Source organism: Myotis myotis, unplaced genomic scaffold, assembly GCF_014108235.1.
Source record: "Myotis myotis isolate mMyoMyo1 unplaced genomic scaffold, mMyoMyo1.p scaffold_m19_p_7, whole genome shotgun sequence".
NCBI classification, from domain to species: Eukaryota; Metazoa; Chordata; class Mammalia; order Chiroptera; family Vespertilionidae; genus Myotis; species Myotis myotis.
Genome location: NW_023416379.1, coordinates 18,672,995 through 18,688,389, shown reverse-complemented (window position 1 = coordinate 18,688,389; position 15,395 = coordinate 18,672,995). Strand labels below are relative to the sequence as shown.

Below are 15,395 nucleotides of genomic sequence, written 5' to 3'. Positions count from 1 at the left end.
TTTGTTTCCTATTTTATGTATCGACCCATTGCATTATAGTTTCTTAAATTCTTTCTGCTATTTTTCAAACTAAGATGAATATAAAATTTTTCTGTTCAACTTCAATTCTGCTTTTCTTCTCTTCCTTTTCTTTACATTTGTTTAGGTGTTTTTCTGTATTTCTCTTCTATTTTGATATTGAGACTGCCCCAATTCCTTAGGAATCTAGATATTTACCTTATTCGTTAAAAAGCTTTTCTACATTTCTCGATGATACTACTTATGTTACCTTAACTTACTCTCTTAAATATTATTTTCCATGTTTAAGAAGTATTGAAAATTATCTAGTACTTAGTTTAGGGATGTTTTCAAACAAATAAGACTGGTTATCATACCTATATAACATGAGTCAATCAGAAAGTGGCCAGTGACTTAACAATGTATTCATCTTTTGTTAAAATAGTAAAAACATCATAAAGCAGACAGAATCTTGGTTCCATGATGAATCTACAAGCCAGCCCATACAAATAGATGAGTCATTTTTGCTTGGTGTACAACAACTTCCTAGAAATCACGAAGTCCAGTTCTTAATTCTAACCTTAATTCCAGCCGTTTAATTCTGATAATCTAGTTCATTGTGTGGGCTGCAGTGGTTCTCAACCTTCCTAGGCTGCGACCCTTTAGGACAGTTCCTCATGTTGTGGTGACCTCCAACCATAAAATTATTTTCGTTGCTACTTCATCACTGTAATTTTGCTACTGTTATGGATCGTAATGTAAATATCTGATATGCTGTATGTGTTTTCCGATGGTCGCGACCCACCGGTTGAGAACCACTGGCTTAGAGGCTTTATTGAACTATTCAGTTTCCTTATCTATAAAAGGAGTTGGTGGGTAGAGACTAAAATTCCTTCCAGCTAAAGATGCTAAGCTCGGTCCTTATAGTATTTTTTAAAATCTTTATTGCTTTCAAAGAGGAAGAGAGAGGGAAAGGAGAGGAGAGGAAGAGGAAGAGAGAGGGGGAGAGAGAGAGAGAGAGAGAGAGAGAGAGAGAGAGAGAGAAAAAGAGAGAGAGAAAGAGAAAGAAAGAAACATCAATGATGAGAGAGAATCATTGATCGGCTGCCTCCTGCATGCCCCTCATTGAGGTTGTAACCCGGGCATGTGCCCTTGACCAGAATTGAGCCCAGGACCCTTCAGTCCATAGGCAGATGCTCTACCCACTGACCCAAACAAGCTAGAGTGGTCTTATAGTATTTTTGATGGCCTGAAATAGTGCTTTGATTACCTTTTTTTGTTTGTTGGAAGACTGTCTGATTTTTATGTTATTAGATTTTAATGGGGAAAATGTCTCTTAAATTAAGTATCATTGTGAGAACAACTACTTAAAATATCTGCTGACAATACTGGGAATGAATGTACTTGAATCAACTCAATGCAAGGTCACTGCATCCTATCAAAGAAATAATGGAATAAGGAAGTAGCTATTACATCTGCTATGGTCAGGTCTAATAAAAATTGTGATCAACTTTTTTATGTCCTCCAAATGACATTATATGGCATTGTGCTTCAATTGGTAAAATGTTGTCTAAATATGGAATAAAATAATAAAAACAAAAAAGCAGCTAATTTTTATTTTACATGAAAAATAACACAATACAACATCTGTGAAATATTCTGATCATAATTCCTGCTACTGTTTTATATTTAGAAAAATTTATTATGAAAATACATATAGAGGATAAATTCCCCCACTTGCTAATTACCTTAACTTGACAATTCATATTTTAAACATCTTTATTATTTAAAATGACATGCAAATTAGGTAAATTAAAAAATGGAGATACAGAAAAGCAAAGAATGAATTATCTGAGTTAATGTAGGATAATTCATAAAGCCTATCATAGTGGTGCTGGATATATCTTTAGAGCTTGCTTTCCTGTGAGATGTTGGATTATATAATTATAGAGTTTTAGAAGTAGGTATTTATTCTGTACATTTAGTAAACAATGACAAAACATATAATCTGAATGAATCTCCTTATGTACATTTAGCATATATACAGAAAACAACATGAATGAATGTTTTTAGAAGTCTGATGAGGGTCAACAAGCTAGAAATATGGTGAAATTATGATGCTTTCTGGAACATAGTTTTAAAAATTGTGTTCACTCAAGTTAGATAGGGACGTAGAATACAGTCTTTAGTCTGTCTTAGAGAATTTCCAAATCCCTCTTTTATAATAAAGCTCAATGAAGTAGCACATATCTAGATATAACAATTTTTGTCAATTTAGGATTTGTAATCTTTTTCTACATGAACAGACTTTTTTTCCAATTCTTACAACAAGTTTAGAAATAAGTCACTTTGTGTTCCTAAGGAACCTCCAATGGTAGAGAATTACCCTATGGCTGAGGGTAAAAGACAGGTTTTAAAAAATAAGACCATGAATGAAATTTCAATGTACAATTTATACTGGCTATATTCCTGAGTAAAATAATAAAATCATCCTATTATATTACTGAGAGGTGTCAGTTAATTTTCTCACAGAAAAATTAGTTTAGACATTTCTATAGGTTAAAACTTTTAGTTATGTCCTTTTTATTTCAACTTTTACTCATATGAATAGTAAATAATGTGATGGCAAGAAAAGGTGAATATATAAACTAATAGCAAACATGGCACCAGCAATTCTTCTTCTAAGTATCTACCCAAGAGAGAGAAGGGCATGTATTCACAAAAAGACTTGAGCAAGAATGTTTGTAATAGTGTACTTATAAAAATTGTAAAGATCTCAGATGTCCTTTAACTGGAGAATGGATAAGCAAGTGATGGAATGTTATTATTCTGTAATAACAAAGAATGAACTACTGATATATCCACCAATATGGATGAATCTCAGCAACATCACGTTTTCAAGACAGACACACACAGAAAAACATTTTATATCATGTCATCTATATTAAACTCTAGAAGAGATACAACTAATGTAGGATGATAGAAACCTGAATCGTATTTGCTTCTTGGGGATGAGGACTGACTGGAAGTGGACAGGGGGGAAATGTCAGGAATAATGTAAACATTTTATATCTTTATTGATGTGTTGGATCTATGGGTATATAAACATTTGTCACAAGTTAAGATCTGTCCAATTTACTGTATACATATACAGTATATTTTACCTTAATAAATCATGAATGAGGGGAAAAGTGAGTATATGAAACATTTTATCAAATATCCAAATTACTAGCAGTACTAATCAAACCAGAGATGAAAGTAGCCTGCAAACATTACTTACATTTTTGTCCGTCTTGTCTGAGTGTTCTGTTTTCAGAACATGTTGTAACTTTTGAGGATGTGAAAGAGTTGAACTATAAATTATAAATTAGTATTCTTTCTCGAAGGTCCAGTATAAGTGGACACCTACATGGCAAGTCAAATAGAGCCCATTGCTGGAACATCTGTCAGACCATATGCTTTGGCGTCAGGTTCAGTGTAGAAACTAAAATGCTAATGACTCCATCCATCACTACAGAGCTCCGTGGGCATGTATCATTGGATTGGACAGAGAAATCCGACCGTGGAACAATTGAAAGTAGGGAATTGTGCGGGCAGATTTGGTGGCACCATTTGTTTTGGTGAATTGAAATGAGTCTGTTTAACGTGTGATTGGTAATCCTATGCAGAGTGCCATCCAAGCTGTGGTCGTTGGGCCAGTCTGTCCGTAATCACCACAGGTGTTGGCACCGTGCCACCCCGGTGGGCCTGCCAAAGCAGGAAAGTCTGCCAGTGCTTTTCCCTTGGTGAGCTTTGTCTCGGCTAATATAGTGTGATGTGGCTGGTTTCTCAGCCGAAGGAAATGTCATTCCTTATCAAGCAATAGGTAATGTAAGCGATGGATTGAGAGTAATAGTTGGAGAGTAAAATTAGTAAAATGAGATGCAAATGGCTCTTCAAAATAATCAGAGAGTGGCTGATCTCTTGTAGTTCCAACCAGTGTTAGCTGGGGGTCAATGAAAATGGTTGGTCTGAATCTTCTGGCTACACCTTGTTTTATCTATCCAGGCAAATGTCATAGCCTTGTTCCTATAATACATATGAATACTATTATGTAATATTGGAAATCAGAAGCATGTTTTTTTAAGTGAGTACAAAAATTTAAATAAGTGAAATAAATCACTATATTATTTCAGTTTTTATCTAGTTAATTTCTCACAAAGCTCTTTTTGATGCTCCCATGACTATTTATTCTGTCATATGAAGTGCAGGATGTTTGTGGCATATTTAATTTCCACAAGAGATTTTACTATCTCTGCTACTATTTCTTTTTGAGAACAAAGTCTGATACTTTGCATTTATTACAGTGAAGAGAAATTCTTGGCAGAAATTAATCTAAGCCTAGACATACGTAATTTATAGTGGACAATTCATTGACAGTTAATTTGAGGAAAACATTTCAAATCCACATTAAGCATGCAATATGTGATTAGCTCACATTGGGCATGATGATAAAAATAAACAAAGAAACAAGATATAGCAAAAATTGTCTGGTCTAGGCTTGGTGAAAATTCTTATGTTTTCTAGGTCATTATCCTTATGGCTGAAATATTACAATAACAAAAGATAGCATATAATTACTGGGACAGTGACTAAAGTTGAAAAAACGATATCAGAATGGCTAAAAGGACATGGTATAAATAAATCTTGAGATTTGTGGGAGACTAGAGTCTTTTCTTAAAATCTTAGAATATTGGAAATATACAAGAGGTATTTAATTTGTTCTCTATAGAAACTAAAGTACCATAATAACTAACATCTTAAAGCTATATGGTGAGAGAAATAAGCTGATTATAAGGAGGAACTTTCTAATTGTAGGTCTGTTGAAACCTAGAATGAGCTATGCCAGGAGGAAGTAAAATGACAATTAGTATCTAAGCATAGTCTGGATAAGCCCTTGCTAAGGACGTGGGATGAGGCTGAGCTTGTTTTAAAGATCCTTTCAGCCTTGAGAGATGCTTCTATAACTGAGTAAGAAAAGACCATATAGTATTTAAGCACTATACTATTTTGGAATTGACAGAGAGCAACAGAGACTGGAATGTATGGAAGACTTGATTGAGTTTTTCAAGGACATGTGGGGTTTGAACAAGCAAAGATTAAGTGGGCATAGTCATCTCTGCAGATTAATGTATGTGTATGTGGGTAGAATGGGAACTTCAGGAGGAAGATATTATTGGAGTGGAAGGTCAAAATGGGAAGTACTAGAAGTAAAGACAGTTTATGATGGGTTGGGACTAGGCCATGATATGGACACAGGCTATAAAGAAGCTACTATTAGCAGTGCAGACATCAAGTACTGAGGGCCTTCGATTGGACAGTGCAGTGTGGGTGGAGTTGGCAAATGTGAGTAGAGAAGGAGAGGGACAAATGAAAGAAGACAATAGTTTTAGGTCTGGTTGGTACTAGTTGAGAGAATTTGGGTAGATGTGAAAGAGAAATAATAAAAGACAGTTTTCTTTTTAAATTTCCTCAAAATTTTATTTTTTTACAGCCAGCATATGAGTTTGGTTTCTTATTTTTTGTCTTGGAATGGATTTGTCTGAGTCTCATTTGTTTACTTTTTTATTTCCTACTTTTATAACTGCACATAAGTTATCCTAAGTGGGAGTGAAAAACGAGGAGACATTCCCATTTCTTTTGGTTCTTTTTAACCTTAATAAAAGTTTAACAAGACAGTTTGAAGCTTGTGGCCAGATTAAGCCTCTGGGTGGTCCTGGTATCACTCAGGGGAATCATCTGTGGTCACGGAACAGGAGTATCGTCAGATAGGAATGTTAGGCTTGCCGGTTGTGTTTCCTGGCGTGTAGACTGTTCTAGACTTCAACTGGTAGATGAACATAGCCTGCTGTTTAACTCTAATTTTCTCTGTTTATGAAACAGATTTTTTTTCTGTGAACATGCCCATTTACAATTAATTTGGCTCTACTTAAGAGACCACATTCTGTTTGGTAGCGAATTGCTTTCACTCTTGTCACCCAGGACATTGATTTGTTTAAGTTCATGGCATTATATGCTTCCTTTATGGCTTCCTATGGTCTTGAAGTAAAACGACTGACCAAGTGTCATGGATTTTGGTGTTTTCCTTTAATTTTCAGCATTTGGCGTGTGGATGCATGTAACAATGAGCATCAGAAAGTTGAAACATTTCATTTATGGGATTGCTAAGTGTTCTTGGGGTCATTTTGGTTGGCTTTATGTGGCTTTTTACTATACAGAGTTCAATGCTTCAAACACTTAGTGCATTCTTTTCCTTCTTCAATCATTTATAAACTCTGAGTTTGTTGCATGCAGATTACATAATTGATTATAAATGAATAATGTGGGGAATATTCTTTATCTTCCTTACCCATCCCTGGAGCATACTGTACAAGCCAGGCAGTCATAGAAGCTCAAGGATTTCTTCTTATTGATGTCTATAAATTACATTTTACTGCTTTTTCTGGGCAAAAGAGTGCACTCTCCCACAGTTCCTAGAGCTGCCCTTTCGGTGTGTTTTCAAGGTTAATGCACTTCACAACTTCCCACTGTGATCAGCACTACCACACGGGGGCTCCGGCAGCAGGCTGGCTTTCTTTGTGAACAGGGGTTTAATGTAAATAACTCATCTTTATAAAATCATTTTATTATACAATAAAGCATAGCTGTAGAAAACTACACAAAATAAAAGCCATGATTCAATGACCTTGTATGAGATGCACACCACGCAGGTCAGGAAAGGGACTGAGCCAGTCTCTGAGAGGCTTCTAAGTGCTGCCTCCCAGTCACAACAGACTCATCTCCCTACCCCTTCAGAGAACAATTAGCGTGAATTTTAGCGCTTGTTTGTTGTTTTCATTGTTCTTTTTCACTTACACATACATCCATAGACGCTGCTGTAGATTATTCGTCTTGTCTACTTTTAAAAATATGTGTGAAAGTCTCTTTTAATCAGTGAGTTTGTCCTCCATCCACTTCTCTTCCTCACGATGTATCTGCCAGGGAACCCAGGCCCTCTGAGTTGTAGTTTTGCAGAGTCTGCATTGTATTGATTGCATACAAAGGTCCTCTTCAGTTCACATTCTTCTCAGTTTTCTGAAAAATTGGCAACAAGTTCCCGAGTCAAGTCTGTCCTTTAGCAGTGCTGGAGGTGGCGCTTGGTGTGATTGCAGGGGGCGCAGAGGGACGGCTGGAGTATCCAGGCACAGCCTAGAGTTGCTATTCACAGGTTAAATTTCTCCTACTTCAGGGAAGCCGCAGCTCTACTCTTCAGACATTGCAACTGATGCAATCGAGTCTACCCAGAATACCCATACTCTCCTTTAAGGATAATTACCTTTACTTAGTGTCAATTGGTTATGGACTTTAATCCCATCTTCAAAATACCTTCACAGGGACACTTAGGTTAGTGTTTGATTGACTAATGGGTCTATAGCCCAGCCAAGTTCATACATCAAAAGGCCATCACAGATATCAAATGTATTATTGATTTAGATATTTTAATTAACATCTTTATAACATCGTTATTACTAGGATTTGCTGATAGAGCTTTTGCACATATCACCCACTAATCTCAACATCTCTGTTGAATAAGCTGGTTCAAATTGCTGTTCCCATTTTTAGAAGAAAAGGTGGAGATGTGAGAAGTATAGTAGTCCCCCTTTATTCACAGGTTTGCTTTCCATAGTTTCAGTGACCCAAGGTCACCTGAGGTTTGGAAATATTAAATGGAAAAAATTTTTTTTAATATATTTTATTGATTTTTACAGAGAGGAAGGGAGAGGGATAGAGAGTTAGAAACATCGACGAGAGAGAAACATCGATCAGCTGCCTCCTGAACACTCCCTACTGGGGATGTGCCCGCAACCAAGGTACATGCCCTTGACCGGAATCGAACCCGGGACCCTTGAGTCCGCAGGCTGACGCTCTATCCACTGAGCCAAACCCGTTAGGGCAATGGAAAATTGTTTTTAATAAACAACTGATAAGTTTTAAATTGAATGCCACTCTAAGTAGCATTATGAAATCTTGGACCGGCCTTCTCCATCCTGCCCAGAATGTGAATGATCCCTTTGTTCAGCGTATCCACGCTGTATATGCTACCCACCCATTAGTCTCTTAGTAACTGTCTCAGTTACCAGATTGACTTTAGTGGTGTTGCAGTGCTTGTGTTCAGTTAAACCTTATTTTACTTAATAATGGCCCCAAAGTGCAAGAGTAGTGATGCTTCAGATATGCCAAAGGGAAGATATAAGGTACTTGCTGTAAGTGGAAAGGGGAAAGTTCTGAACCTTACAAGGAAAGAAAAAAAAAATCACATGCTGAGGTTGCTAAGATGCATGCATGCTAAGACTCAGTCTTCTGTCCGTGAAATTGTGAAGAAGGAAAAAGAAATTCGTGCTGCTTTTGCCTTCTCAACTTAAACTGCAAAAGTGGCCACGAGGCGTGACAAGGGCTTTGTTACGATGGAAAAGGCGTTAATCCTCAGTAACTACTTTGGTGAACTTACTATTATATCAGTTTAGTCTAATGATTCCTAGAGGAATACTATTTTCTTATTCAGTGCTTAATCTTTTGAAATAAATGTAATTTCTAGCAGGTGTAAGTGAGTGTTTTTTTTTTTTCCTAAATAATATAATGTTTCTAAGCCTTTAAGTTTGCCATGACACCCCTACATGTATCTAAAATGCTTCAATGTAATTGTTCAGTAAAGATGATGATGATAGCTGTGTTATCTCTGTGACAGAGAAAAAAAATGCATGTGGCAGACAAGCCCTGGTAAGGAACCTCATGTCCTTGGGCTTAATATGGCTGGATTGTTGTATGATTGACTTCAACTTCACATAATTATAGTATACAAATTTACTTTGGGATTCGTTTTGGAAAAAATGACAAGTACTGACAAATCAGATGCCATCCTCATAATGCTATTAAACAGGAACCTAAATACCCATCATACAGAACAGTCTCTTTCCAGTCTCTCCCACTCTAAGAGGACGTAGGAGTTATATATCATTATTTGCTCAGGAAAAGCAGTGAAAAATAACTAAAACAATAAATGTAATTTAATTTTTTTCCCTTCAAGTCAGTAGAGTGAAATAATCTCTGAAAGTGTTCTAAGTGCCACATTATTTAAGTTACAATTAAATTGCATTTATTTCTCAAGCTTGGAAAAGAGAAGATGAAGTAAACTGTACCAAATTCTAACTGTACCATATTAACTTTGAGGATTTTAAGCTGAAAGTAATAGAAAGCTAAATGTGTTCTGTCACTTAACAGGAAGTCCAGAAAGAAGGACGTGCTGACAACATTTCAGACACTTTATCAAGAACCTGCTTCTGTCTTTCATCTTGACCTGCCCTCCTTAGCATTTAGGCAGGGTGAGACAAAGAAAAGGAGAGCCACCATGCCTTCCCTAGAAGCAAGAAAATCTGGAAATGATGGCCTATTCCTGACAAATCTCATTGGCCAGAATCAGGGCACACACCCATTTTTAGACCCGTTCCTGTTCATGGGAATAGGACTGCTACGATTGTTTTCAATCAGTGTATCTAGGGCAGTGGTTCCCAAACTTTTTTTGGCCATGCCCCACCTAAGCATCGCTAAAATCCTGATGCCTCCTCTGTGACATATAATTCTTACTATTCAAAAAGTGAACTCCTATTCACGTGGAAGAAGCCTAAAAGGCCATAACTTGGTCTAAGAAAGCTTCCAAAGAACATGGCATCCATGAAAGAGAAAAATAAAAGAACGAAAGGACAGTTGAAGTCCTTTCTGAGGAAGAAATCACTAAGAAATTGTTTAAAAAAATAATAAGATGAAGTGATATGAAAAAAGTAGCAAATAAAGTTTCAAAACATATAATAGAGAACTGAAATGCACAACTATGTCACAATATATATTTATATACTGTATATGAGGCCCCTAGAACCATAAGAAATGCAAAAAATTCATTGTTTAATAACTCATTCTTGAATTGCCCCCCTTAAAAATCAAATTGCCCCCTGTGGGTCATGTGCCCCACATTGGGTACCACTGGTGTAGGGCTATAATATCTTGATGCATTACCTAGAGATCTTATTAAAATGCAGATTTTGATTTAGTAGGTCTAGGGTGACCTGTAGACTTTGCATTTGTAAAACTCTGACAGGGGAACCTGATGCTACTAGTCTGTAAGTTGCAAATGGTTTGGTTAATAATCTGGTTATAATAGATGTTGGGAATTAACCAATATTACCATTACACTACTTTATGCCAGAAACTGAACTAGTCAAATAAACACTGCATACATCATTCATGATGAAGCTTAGTTGATTTAATGGAGAGTTGATAATACTTAGGGAATTCAATGACTTGCCAAGATTACTTGGCAAGTACATGCAACCTATGTACCTTGACAAACTAGATAAGAAAGCATGATAAGGATCTGGGGAGGGTGGAGGGCGGGAAACACAAGTTGCTAAATTATAATCCTTGGATCTTATACTTTTTGTGATTTATTTCTCAGAGTTAGGGCTATTTGCAATGGAAAAAAATCATATAAAATCTCAAAGCACGATAAAGAGCCTGAAACTGAAAACTAAAGGCAGAAAACTATATGCAAACGTTACTGCATAGGGGAGACTTACCTTAGCTTTTAGTGCCTTCTTCTTTATTGCCCACTCAACTAAAATGATAGCTTGTAGTACGGCAAGGATCTCTTATTTTGGATTATAAAAGAAAAAGTTATCATTATTTTTGACTATTGAAATGTACATGTCATTAATTGCTATATTTAACTGTTAATGTATTACTGGAAGTTGAGTAAATAAAAAATGTCTATATAGAGATTATATGTTCTCATTGGTACAATGCATTGATTTAGGCTCAACAACAATTTTTTGGGCTGTACATACTAGTATGATATCAATAAAAACAGCAGCTATGGTTCAGTTTAGAAGAAATACTGCTGGATTTTGTGTCATCAAACCTGGAAAAATTCTGTGGGGCTACACAGACATTTTCCTACTCATTTAGGAACAAGAATAATTTATCACAGATATTGGTTGCTAAGATGCTGTAGATTTATGGGAATGTTAAGAACCTGTTTTTTTAAAGATTGGTTTCTGTTTGCAGAGACGAAACGGAGAAGATATACCAGTAGCCCAGACTAAGAACATCAATCACAGGCGATTTGCTGCTTCCTTTAGATTGCAAGAAGTGACAAAGACCGACCAGGATTTGTACCGCTGCGTAACTCAGTCTGAACTAGGCTCTGGTGTGTCCAATTTTGCCCAGCTTATTGTGAGAGGTAAAGTAAAATTGTTTTCACTGCATGAGCTTTCATGGTTTTATTAGACCAAAAGCAACATAGCAAATATTGGATTGATTTTTAAGCCTACTTCTCTTCATTTCAAGTTACTATAAAATTGTCTTGTTATGCAATTTCAGATAGTTAAGACTGTAAGTTGTACAGTTTGTCAAACAAGTTTTCAATAAGTGTTTTCATCGACTAGAATTTCCTTTGAAATAGTCTCAGAGCCAGCCATATAAAACACTTGATTTCATGTCGACATCCTCTGGTTTGCATTTTAACTTTAGATTCATATTTCCTTTTTATAACAGCTACACAGATACTATAGTTGTTCTTCAAAGCATTGTGGCAATGAGGCCAAGTTCAAAGTTTCTGTCTCCATGTAAATCTGTGAATTTTACCCATGTCACAACCCAGTGGTGGATGCTCATTAACTCTGGCCCCTGCAGAATCTTAGAGTTAGACTTGCTAAGAGGTCCTCATTAATATTCTTGAATACAAAGGTTACTAGAGGAATTGTGAGGGATTATGACAAATAAGTACATATCTGAGGTGAATACTGGAAAAATAAGTACAAGTACATAATGTGTTATCACATTTATTCAAAATATTCTTAGTCCATTTTATTCCATACACTGTTATATGTTGTAGAGATATGACTGTAAATAAAAAACAAAGTCCATGCCCATGTGGAACTTACCCATTGAGGTATGTTAGGCACACTATAGAGAAAGATACTGAAATTTTAGTATGGTGGCATGCGTGATGAACAATAAACATAGAAAATGACAGGGATTTATATTTTAGTTGAGGTCTGGAAGGCCTCTTTGAGAGGTGACAACTGAGCTGAAATCTTTAAAAAAAAATGAGGATGTCTGTCACATGAAACTTGAGGAAAAGCAGCTTGTTCAATAGACTATCAAGCATCAATCAATAACAACTCAAGTGAAAATAACGATAAATTATGCAAGTCTTGTTAAGGAGAAGTTTGCCAGATCCTAACAAAAACATCTAAACTGGACTGAGGTTTAGCAGAGGTGTCAGGGAAGGCCTTCATAAAATAAGTTATCTTTGAAATAGGATCTGAATGTTGAGATGTTGAGAAAAGCTGCCCAAGTGAGGAATGAGGATGTGGGGTCAGGGGTAAGAGAGAGAAGTGCCATCAGACAGGGAGCAAGGCCTGTGTCAAAGCCCCAGGGTGCAAGGGAGAACATGAGCTCCATCCATCTTCGAGTGAATAGGTTTTATCATGCTTGACATCAAATGTCTTTACATACATCATTTCATTTTCAGATTTACTTGATTTTAATACTGTAACCTTTAATACTTTTAGAAGGAAAATCATGAAGTTCAGACTATTTTATAATTGCCCAGAGCCACAATGATCTAATAATTGACTGTGACAGAATTTAATCCCATGTTTCTAGACTCCTGGTGCCGGCACATTCTTTTCCACCACAGCTTTAGCTCAGTAACATCATTAAGTAATGCTACTCACCTGTAATAAGGCTTTGGCCTTGGCAGATTCTATAGCTCATCAATAAAAAAGTTTATAGATTGATAGGACTCTATTTTCAGTGAAACTTCTCTCATGTCTCCAGAGTCAGCTCACATCACCTGCTTGAAGGTTATGAAATCACAGCCCCAATTAATTCAATAATAAGGAAATATGATAATATTTGACTCCAGGGTTCAAGTAGAAAGACAGTTTATCTTCTGTTCATACATTCTTATGTATTCATCTTTGTTGAGCTTCATTCCAGCATCCGTCACACCTAAGCTTACTTTTTCCCCCTTTATTTTTATTAACACTATTACAGATGTCCCAATCCCTCCCCTCCTTTGCCCACCTCCCCCCCCCCCCCCCCCGCCCCGCTTCCCTCTAGCCATCACCATGCTGTTGTCCATGTGAATGGGTTATGTATATATGTTCTTTGGTTAATCCCTTCACTTTCTTTCATCAAATCCCCTCTGACAACTATCAGTCTGTTCCTTGTATTCATGCCTCTAAACCAGTGGTTCTCAACCTTCCTAATGCCGCGACCCTTTAATACACTTCCTCATGTTGTGGTGACCCCCAACCATAAAATTATTTTCGTTGCTACTTCATAACTGTAATTTTGCTACTGTTACGAATCGTAATGTAAATATCTGATATGCTATATGTGTTTTCCGATGGTCGCGACCCACAGGTTGAGAACCGCTGCGAGTCTAAACCTTCTGTTGAAAGGCTGATGGTACACCTGGGCAATCTTCACAGTGTTTTGTCTGCTGGGGATATGGGAAGGTGGGCATGCTCACTGTATCTGCATGGCAGTGAATGTTCATTCATTATGCAGCCACTGACAGAGATGCGGGTCTTAATAGTGCAGCTGGAGTGCTTTTCAGTACCTCACGTTTTTATATACATGTAATTGGTTTCTGAGGAAATGGCCCCGTGATTTATTAAACAGCTTATAGCAGCAGAGTTGAAGTGTTTTTATCCAGGGGCATCTTTTATAAATATAATTTCTTCTTTCATATATTGTTTATTTTAAGAGATTTATTTTGTCATTACTAGAAATTCCTTGTATGTCTGAATCAACAAGTAGATTTTATTAAAGCTTGCTTTTGTTTGTTTGTTGTTGTTGAAGGCATTGTAGCTATTTTAGGAGTGTTACCTGAGGAATGAATAATTTTTTCAATAAAATATATAAGTGGAGAATTCTGAATTTCATAGAAAATTATGGTTTTCCCCCTTTCCTTTATTTTTGTTTTTTTTTTTTAAAGAAAGTCCTGCCATGTAACATATATTTCACTTTTGATTTTATATTTTACCTGTTATGTTAAAATATGATGGTGCTTTGAATGTGTTATCTCTGTGTCTGCTAGCATTTTAGAGATATATTTTGTTAGTTCTGGCAGTTTTAGTTTTCTTTTTATAACATTTTTTATTTGTTATATATCTAATATTTAAAGGTGATACTTTCCTTGCTGTTGTATTTGAAATCTAATATAGGGCCATACATTTTCTTGTTTGTCCTGATAACCAAGTAAATATTGCTAATCAAAAAAAAGCACATGCTTTGGGGGTCAGCTGTCCTGGTATTGAAATAGTGCTGAGAATTAACTATGTTGACAGGTCCTGTCTCTCATCGGCACTTTCAAAACTGACATCCTGTTACGTGGATAAAAAAGATGGTAATTTTAAGGGAAATTTTGGGAGCAGTGATATGAATAGTCTTTAATAAGAACTGGCATAGTATTGCCTGTTGTCAAAGATGACCCAAGGGTAAGAGTTGATTAGTGTATTTTCTCCTAAACTAAAAGTGACAGAGCATGCTTAAGGCTTTTTTTTTTTGGTTACTGTTTGTTATAAATGAAAATTTTACTGCAAAATTCTCATGTTGAAGAGTATTGATCTGTGTTCCCGCAGCTAGAAGTAGAAAAAATAGTATACCGAAATAGAATTTACTTTGTCATGACTTTAGCATCGCTCCAGATCGTTTTGAGTGATGATAACATCGTCAGCTTGTGGAAGCCAATCTTTATTGACAAAGAAGTTTTTACAGAGATGAGATGGAGAGCAGATGGTTTTGCTCCATGTTCCTAGAAAATGGAAGTGTAAAAACGTGAAATTCAGGTTGAAATGGTGTTTACAAACTTTAAACCAAAACCACCAACTTTATAGTCTGAGTTATGCTAGAGATTCTCATTGTCTCCCTTATTTGCAATCTTCTTTCTTTTTTACCTGCCTGAATTAAAGACCCACTTACATTTCTAACACAGTAAACTTCTATAAAAGTATCTGATTGCCATGACTGACAAATTCTATTCCCAGTTATTAGTTATGCTTTATATCTATTATCTTTTTCTGTAAAATTCCAATTATATTTTAAGTCATTTAATGTCAAAGGCATAGTTTTGGGTTTTTGTTTTTTTGGGTTTTTTTTTGGTCTTTGTTGCTGGTTTGATTTTTAAACTTTAATGTCAACTATTAGCCATATCAAAATGCTCTGAACATAAGTATTGTTAATATTTTTATGTATTTTTAATGAGTATCAGTGACCTTTAGCTGTAAAGTAAATGTCAATTTATCCAGCCTTAC

The 15,395-nt window shown here is 36.1% G+C and overlaps 1 protein-coding gene across 8 annotated transcripts in view; it reads left to right on the top strand.

The window, feature by feature from the left end:
• The window catches only part of PTPRK (protein tyrosine phosphatase receptor type K), a 482,252-nt gene that overhangs the window by 255,345 nt on the left and 211,512 nt on the right, over positions 1–15,395 (top strand). For all 8 annotated transcript variants that reach the window (XM_036318388.1, XM_036318389.1, XM_036318391.1 and 5 more), the window contains exon 6: positions 11,131–11,305. In XM_036318388.1, the coding sequence (XP_036174281.1) occupies positions 11,131–11,305 (175 nt within the window). The remainder of the gene's footprint in view (positions 1–11,130; positions 11,306–15,395) is intronic.